The sequence below is a fragment of the Sparus aurata genome, chromosome 11 (genome assembly GCF_900880675.1).
Source record: "Sparus aurata chromosome 11, fSpaAur1.1, whole genome shotgun sequence".
NCBI classification, from domain to species: Eukaryota; Metazoa; Chordata; class Actinopteri; order Spariformes; family Sparidae; genus Sparus; species Sparus aurata.
The window spans coordinates 6,869,931-6,878,570 of NC_044197.1; the positions used below are offsets into that span (position 1 = coordinate 6,869,931).

The 8,640-nt window shown below is 40.1% G+C and overlaps 1 protein-coding gene across 2 annotated transcripts; it reads left to right on the forward strand.

Moving 5' to 3' along the window:
* Window positions 1–1,186: 1,186 nt before the first annotated feature.
* Window positions 1,187–8,342, forward strand: LOC115591002 (uncharacterized). Of its 2 annotated transcripts, XM_030432547.1 has the most exons (22): window positions 1,187–1,199; window positions 1,617–1,725; window positions 1,842–1,931; window positions 3,302–3,387; window positions 3,556–3,637; window positions 3,958–3,993; window positions 4,090–4,148; window positions 4,227–4,256; window positions 4,356–4,391; window positions 4,820–4,907; window positions 5,004–5,039; window positions 5,146–5,207; window positions 5,287–5,316; window positions 5,422–5,457; window positions 5,874–5,961; window positions 6,164–6,199; window positions 6,296–6,354; window positions 6,728–6,815; window positions 6,931–6,966; window positions 7,516–7,574; window positions 7,660–7,693; window positions 7,801–8,342. In XM_030432547.1, exons 2-21 carry the CDS (start codon window positions 1,708–1,710, stop codon window positions 7,661–7,663), a joined length of 1,059 nt encoding a protein of 352 aa, XP_030288407.1. In that variant the 5' UTR covers window positions 1,187–1,199; window positions 1,617–1,707; the 3' UTR covers window positions 7,664–7,693; window positions 7,801–8,342. The 2 variants fall into 2 exon arrangements, with proteins under 2 accessions (XP_030288407.1, XP_030288406.1); XM_030432546.1 differs by lacking the exon at window positions 1,187–1,199 and having other exon boundaries at window positions 1,531–1,725.
* The last annotated feature ends 298 nt before the right edge of the window (window positions 8,343–8,640 follow it).

The window sequence follows — 8,640 nt, forward strand, 5'->3', positions numbered from 1 at the left end:
CAGGCCAACAGTCTCTTACATCCTGTTTGTGGGGTTTGTCTTTTAAACACAATTTATACAGATCAGCTGCAAAAATTTTCAGATTCAAAATGTGATTTCTAACCTGTTGGGATGTCTGATCTGTGTGAATTTCCTTTTAGAGAGGCCATAATGAAGATTGTGGCGGTCTGCGTAAAATTAGACCTGCCTGTCTGGAGGGGTTGAAGCTGGACGAAGGGTTTTCAAAAAGAAGCAGATCTCTTACTGAAGTGACTGAAACAGCCTCCTTGTGACTTTACCTCAGAGTCTGTGACTCTTCCTGCTGCACACACTCACATGTTTTATCTGCTTCAATCTCCCTTGACTTATAAGTGTGAATAGAAATACATCACTTGCGCCCCTGTTAGTCCACTGGAGAAACTCAAGGAGTGAAGTGAGGCTTGTCCCCCACAACCAGTAATCATTCCTGGGGACAGTGGCGTGCACAGACTTTTTGAAGGGCAGGGGCGAAAAGAAGGGCACTTTAACGCGCGTTTTGGCTCCCAAGAGGGCACTTTAGCGCATATTTTGGCTCCCAAGAGGGCACTTTTGCGCAAGTTTTGGCTCCCAAAAGGGCACTTTAGCATGAGTTTTGGCTCCCAAGAGGGCAGTTTATCATGTTTTAACCAGCCAAGGGGGCAGTTTAGTGTGTTTTGCCAACAAAGAGGGCACTTTGACACGCTTTTTTGGCTCCCAAGAGGGCACTTTGGCACACGTTTTGGCTCCCAGGAGGGCACTTTAGCGCACGTTTTTTAACAATTGAGCCACTGCAGTTAGGCATCTAAAGAAGAAACAGCCATCTTCCTCCCGCTGGAGGACCAAAGGGAGAGAAAATGAAACCAAAAGCTGTTCTGATCAACTTGACGACCTCTTCAGTCAACAGCAGAGGACGTCCTCAGGCTGTCCCAGCAATGGCATCACTCAACTCATGGTTCTTCTTCAAAGCTTTCAAAGTACCCCCATGAATTTTTACCACTGAGTCTGTCAAGTGGACAGACAGTTCACTCCAAAGGAATGATATTGATATATATTTGTATATATATAGTGTACATATTGTCCATTTCAAATTCACTTGCAGTCAGAAGTGCTCCTGAGCAGCTGGAGGACTCAATTTTGACACACACCAGTACTTCTAGAGAAGAACGGCAAAGATCGAGGCTTTGTTTGACCTAGAATAAAAGGTAATAACAGCCTTAAACCACTTCTCTGGTAGTTCCTGCTTTAATTGATGACTCCAGGACTGTCGAAGCTGGTATGAAAATAGGCATTCCAAATAAAAGTGATTAAACGTGTGGGCATTGAAAAATAAACTGACAAAATGATTTGATAAACTTCACTGACATTTTATTTGAAACAATGTTGCTCTGACAATCACCTTGTCTGTGATACTCCACCATTAAGCATCAACAATACCTCACTGACGTGCAGCAACATTTTTTTGTTACTTCTACCAAAAGTGTAAGTCATAAACCAGGCCACTGAGTTTTTGGCTGTTAATTTGGGGGGTTTCTATCTTGACGTGCCAGCAGCAAATTCACTCCTGCAGTTATTTAATGGGTGTGCCAGCAGCCATGTGACCTAGTTATCAATCTTCTCAGATCCTGAGGAAACGTGGTCATGTTCTCACTCAGCTAGAAACAGAAACAGATTCCTTCACCAACCCAGCCGACTCATACAAGATCTTCAGCTATGGACAAATTAAAATCGGTAAATACTAAACACAAACTTAAGCCCAAACTTTAAAAAAAAGTATCTTCAGTGTTAATAATAACTAGTGATCTATCTGCGTTGTTTTTTTCTTTTTTTTTCCTTCTTTTTTGCAGACTGCCAGTGAAGCCTCTACTTTAGAATGGGGTAAACGAATGACGGGATTCATCTCCTGCTCCGTGGTGGCGGCTGTGTGCTTAATCTTGGTGAGGATCGATAAACATTTCAGTGGTAATCTAAATGTAAATCTATAAATTTGTGCTCCAGGCTGCCTGTGTACTGCGTCACTGAGATGCTGAGGCTCATCCGCGAGTCGGTGTTCACACAGGCAGTTGTTGCATCACTTTACATTGAGGTTGACTTTGATAATAACGGATAGACATGTTTATTATTAATAACAAGTGGTTTTACCTTTTCATCCGGCTGAAACACCGAGCAAACGGGGGGTGGTGGGTCCGAGGGTATGCAAGAGAACATAAGAAAGAAGCTGTACCTCACCTATCGTGTTTGTCATCTTCCTGTCTGCATGTGATATTCTGATGGAGGTGACTTAAAAAAAAAAACCACGTGTGGAGAGTGAACACGTTTTCTGTCACTTGAAATGGTTCCTGTGCCTCTGAGCCGACACTATACACAGTATAAATACACAGTACACAGTATAAATAGATAGTACACAATATAAATACAGGCTGCAGCTTGTTCTTCATAAGCATCTGTTTGTTAAACAGGTTACAGACAGAAAATCACATAACTCACATAAACCGCAAAACCAGACAAGCAAAGCAGATGCAGATCCAGCTGTTAAGAGTTTCTCCAGAGATCCGCCTTTGAAGAAAATAAAGTGATCATCCAGCAAAACTGTTAAAAGATATTTGAACAGCTAAAAAAAGGCAGGATTGGTTATAAAAGTTATACTGAGGAACACATCACATCACCTGCACTGTAAGAAACGATCCAAGTGCGCTTCTCCGTTAACAGGCCTGTGCGCAATTACGCACGTGGCACATCAGTTTGGCTTGACTGATTATTGACGTGACGCAGCACGTCTCACGCGTCCAGTGTGAACGTTAAATCTGTCTGGACACACTGGACGTTTTGCGTTTCCTTTCAGCGTGAAGAGGTCAGACTCGTTCACACTGGATGCACTCACACGCATGTCGAGTGCGGCTGCTGCGTCGCGTCATCTACAGATTCAGCGTCTGGCCTGTTTCTACTGCGACATGCGGCAAAAGTCACCTCGAAAACGACTTTTAGACATTCACATCCACATCACACCGGCACTTCACTACACTTTTAATTCCTGTATGCCTGGAATACGCCACATACACGAAGATAATACACACACCATGTGCGGGGCAGTTTCCATCACTTTCACTTTCTCTGCCTGGCTCCCTCTGGTTCCAAAGAAAACAAAGAAACCTCATATTTATTGATTACTATCAAAGAAGAACACAGGGAGAGCTGATGTGTCCCGATGTGATGTTTTGTTCTTTTGTCAGCAGCAGCCAGCTCTGTTTTACACCTGAAGTTTGTGTCAGAAAGCCACACGTCACCTGTCTCCATGTCTGTGTTGCAGGGAGTGTACATGCTCTGTGTCCCTCTGATTGGGCCTACTCTCTTCACTGTGTTTTACACTATTGGAAACACATGTGGCGTCTGCAGGTCAGTGTCCACAGCAGTGACAACCAAGCAGCTGATGAGGAAATTGGGATGGTTTTAAAACAATATGACCATCACTTAGAATCATTGTGAGCAGTGTTTACATATTAGGAATACAGACTTTTTAAAGATTTTATATTTGTACACATTTGTTATGATCCTCTCATACAGCACCATGTTTCTGATGGAGCCAGAGAAGCAGTTGACGTTGATGTTTGACGAAACAAGAGTGCACGCCACGGCAGCAGTGATTGTGAGTTCAAGAAACCTGTTGCTGTCCTGTTGCTCTGTTTCATGTCTATGTGACCTCAGACTGCTGAAGGGAAATAAATAAGGAAAATATGAGGAGGTATAATGGAGGACTTCATTGTCATTGTTCCTTTAAAATGTACTCAAGGCCAATCACAAAAGAAAGCGATGAAAATCCATCTTTAGATGGGATTAAGTGACCTGTGTCTGAATTCACAACCTGAAATTTGAATCCTACTGATTCTGTCATCATTGATAAAGGATGAGGGTCAAACCATAAAAAATCCATGATGTTATTTACATTTGTTGCATTCATTCCTCTAGGCATGCCTTGTGTTGACTCTCTGCGCAGCCTTCTGGGTGAGTTTAGTTTCATTGACAAGTAACTAATACATTTGTGATGAAGTCCCATCTCTCTCAGACAGCTGTTGTATTTTTTGTTTTTTGTTTTTACAGGTGAAGAGCGCTGGACTTGCTCTGTTATTTTGCATCTTGCAAGTCTTGTCATTCATCTGGTGAGTCATAATTTGTCTTAATGGAATTTAACCTGAAATAAATATCGCATTGTGACATAAAATGTGTTTTGTCCGTAGGTACCTATTGACATACATCCCGAATCGGAGGTTTGTCATTTAAACACCATTTATTTAGCTGAAATGTTCAGAATCAAGATGTCTTTTGTCTCCTGTCTGGATGTCTGATCTATGTGAATTACTTTTCAGGGAGGCCATAATGAAGATGGTTGAGACCTCCTCAAAGTAAGACCTCGTCTTTGTGCTGAAGGTTGCTGCACATGTTTGTTATCCAAAAATGCTTCTTTTTCTTCTTTATGGTTGCAAAAAAAGTGAATCAGGATAGAATCCATTTTGTTCCTCCTGAATTAAAAGTTGGAGCCTCCTTTTCAGCACTCTGGGATAAACTTTCCTAACAAGGTGAAGTAGAATGATTGGAACACGCCTAAAGAAAATTCTGTCCTCGACTTCCAAGCACCAAATGCACAGAGGCATGATGACCAAGATGGCCAAACAACGTCCAGAGCCTTCAGCATCTCAGGATGAATCTCTGGCACTCTGTCGCCTTGCGGCTGAGAATCTGACTACCTCAGCAACTTCTGATGACAGCGACCCTGAAATACTGAATACAGACTCTTGAAAGAATTTACATTTTAACAATTTTTTTCTTCTAGGATCCTGTCAGACAGCATTCAGCCTCTGGTGGAGCTAGTGAACAAAGTCAAAGCGATGTATGAGAATTCGCCAGCGCTGGCCGTCAGTGTGAGTGCGCAAAATGAACTGCTGATTTTTGCTTTTACCGTTCAAAGAAATTGATGTAAATGTTGTTGTTTTCATTTGTTTCATTCTTTGCTCTAGGCGGGCCTTGTGTCGACTCTCTGTGCAGCCTTCTTGGTGAGTGAGCTTAGCAGACAGAGATTCATGATCATTTATAGCTGACTAATACATTTGTGATGAAGTCTCATCTCTTTTTGACAGCTGTTGTATTTTCTTTTTATAGTGGTCGACGTTTGGACTTGGACTTTTGTTATTTGGCATCCTTGGAGGCTTGTTGTGTACCGGGTGAGTCACGATTTGTTTTAATGGATTTTAAATTTTAAAAAATGAATAAATAATGATATAAAACGTGTTTTGTCTGCAGGATCAGTCAGTCGTCAATTCCATCTGTGAGGTTTGTCATTTAAACACCATTTCATTCAAATCAGCTGGAATGTTCAGAGTCAAAATGTCTTTTGTTTCCTGTCTGGAAGTCTGATCTATGTGAATTACTTTCCAGGGAGGACATAATGAAGATGGTGGAGACCTGCAAAAAGTGAGGCCTTGTCTCTGCTTCACACTTGTCCTGCTGCACATACACACAAATGCTACACGTTCATCTCCAAAATTTTTTATTTTTCTTCTTTATGCTTCCTTTACTGAGCTGATTGAGTTGTGTATGTATTGATTAGGCCCACTCAGTATGGGTTTGGTTTGCAATACAACCTAAAGATGAATTAATGCGTAAATGAATGCAGGACAGTAGCATCAGATTCATAAAACATAATAAAACTTTAACAGGTTTCAGGCTTCTCAAAGCCACCTCAGCGACTTTAATACAGTTTAAAGGAGTGAAACCAATCACACACTTATTTCATCATCATAATGCAGAGCCAGCCCAACGCTTTATTGGGCCGTAAGCAGAATTTGATTTGACTCTTGAAAGAATTTAAGTTTTAACTGTGTTTTTAGGATCCTGTCTAGCTGCACCAAGTTTCTGAAGGGACTACTGCAGCCGGTGAAAAGCATTCGTGCCATAGCGACTACGCTGGCCGTCATTGTGAGTGCACAAAACGAGTTTTGCTTTTACTGTTTCATGTCTATACGGCCTGATTAACCCTCAGTCTACAGACTTCTAAATGGTAAATACAGAATCGTACTTTTCTGTCACCATCGATAAAGCATGAGGGCCAAACATTAACTGACATGTTCAAAGAAACTGATGTAAATAATATTTATATCTGTCTCATTCTTTGCTCTAGGCGGGCCTTGTGTCGACTCTCTTGGCAGCGTTCTTGGTGAGTGAGCTTAGCAGACAGAGATTTATGATCATTTATAACTGACTAAACTATGAAGTCCCATCTCTCTTTAACAGCAGTTTTTTTTTCTTATAGGGGTCAGGCTTTGGACTTGCGTTGTTATTTGGCATCCTTGGAGGCTTTTTGATTTACTGGTTAGTAATTAAAAAACAAACAAAAAAACAACTTTATGACATAAAATGTGTTTTGTCTGTCCGTTTTTCATCCCATTTGTGAGGTTTTGTTAAGTAAAGGTAGATAACGATTAGAGGTCAACAGATAGTGGATTTTAGTGGCTGTTATAATAACGTATGTAATGTGGTAGAAAAAAGCTGATAACTAATTTATCGGCCCATAAACACTTTTGGAAAGGTGCTCTGCAGGTCAGTGCCCACAAAAGTAAAGATTTATCAGATTCAATCAGCTGATGATGGAACTTTTGTATTATAAAGCCAGTAGTTAGCATCACTGTGGGCAGTGTATACAAACAGAATACAGACTCTTAAAAGATCATGTTTTTTATTCTAGGCTCCTGTCTTACTGCTCAAAGTTTCTGATGGGACTACTGCAGCAGTTGACATGGATATGGGACAAAGCAAGACCACTGGCCATCATTGTAAGTGCACAAAACTAACTGCTGATTTTTCCTTTTACTGTTTCACGTCTATAAAACAATCTTTAAAGAAAAAAGAATCCATGTCTTATTCACATTTGTCCCTTCATTACTCTAGATATGTCTTCTGTTGACTCTCCTTGCAGTCTTCTGGGTGAGTGAGCTTAAAGAGATTTACTTCTGACATAGTGCTGTAGCAATGAGTCCTAAAACCCAGAAATCATTTAGCATGTTTGCACTTCAGGTTCCCTCGTCTCATCCAAGAGGCTTCCTCAGTTCTAACTAACTGGAGGGGAGTTGCTGGCTTTTAAACCCTGTACGGGAGTGTCCTTACAGAGTCGTTAAGGACACGTGTGGGTCGCTGACTTGTTGGGTTAACGACTCTAATAACCCTGAACACAGAGTTTAAAAGCCTGCAACTCCCCTCCAGTTAGTTAGAACTGAAGAAGCCTCTTGGGTGAGCGGTGAAACGTCTTCAACAAACAGAAACACAACCTGGATGAGTGAGAACCTTCATCAACGTCATAAACGTGTGTTTGCCACAGAGCTGTCTTTCGGCGATGGTCCAAAATCCAATTAAAAAATGTCATAGGTTTTTAGTCAAGGGAACCAGAGCGATGCCAACTCCGGGTTAGCGTACAAATTACAAATTAATTAAAGAATATGACACAGTATTGATTAAGATTCATCCCTTTTCTTGCAGTGGAAGAGGGCTGGACTTGCTCTTTTATTTTACATCCTGACAATGGTGTTAATTCTCTGGTGAGTCACAATTTATCCTCATGGTTTTAAGTCTGAAATACAGTAAAAATATTAAATTGTGACACAAAATGTGTTTTTTTTGCAGGTAGAGTGACAGTCTCTTACATCCCGTTACTGAGGTTTGTCCTTTGAGCACAGTTCATAAAAATTAGCTGCTAAAATGTTCAGAATGAAAATCACATTCATACCTTGTCTGGATGTCTGATCTATGTGAATTTCTTTCCAGGAGACCCTCTACATTGGCTCCATTTGGCTTTGACATTTTACATGGAAATGTTTGTTTTGTTTCGTTGTCCATCACCGTTTTAGGCTGACAGTAAGAATGTGTAGCCTTATACACACAGAATTGAAACTCTATTATGTTATGATTTTGTCAATTAACTGAGCGATCCTGAGCTGTTATCATTGTGTTTTTTTTCTCAAGTCTGAGGGTTGATTGCTGCATGTGGCTGAGGATAGAAGAAGAATTACCTAACACTGAAATGGACTTTAGTATAAACAAAACAAAAAATTAATAATTGAAACTGTGCTATGTGTGTTGTTTTTTATTTACTTTTACCATTTTTTTAATATTTCCGTCACTATATGTTTTACTTATTATCAAAGGAGGATACTGTTTATTTTTGTACATTTTCATAAACACAGAGAGGACTTAAGTAAGCATATATCGTTTTGTACTGCTACTCTATTCTATTTATTGTAGGCTAGTTATAAGTTTCATAAATGCATCATTGAAACAGAAATGCAAAGTTCAAGTACCTTATAAGCACAATGAAAATATTGATTAATGCTCATTTAGTATATTAATAATCTTGATGGGCTAATTTAGATTTTTTTAGGCTGTTTTACCCTCATTATAAGACACAACTTTTTTTTTTTTAATAAATATAATCATAATAAAGGTTGCTGACGTCTGATCTTGGTGATGTGTCAGTATTTTGATTCTTGAAAAAATAAAAGTGCTTTACAACAAATGTATGTGACGTAATCCTGCATGTTTTCATTCATGTTTACATATTAATCATAAATAAGCGCGCGGTTCCGTGACGCGCCTTTTTTTCCCAGC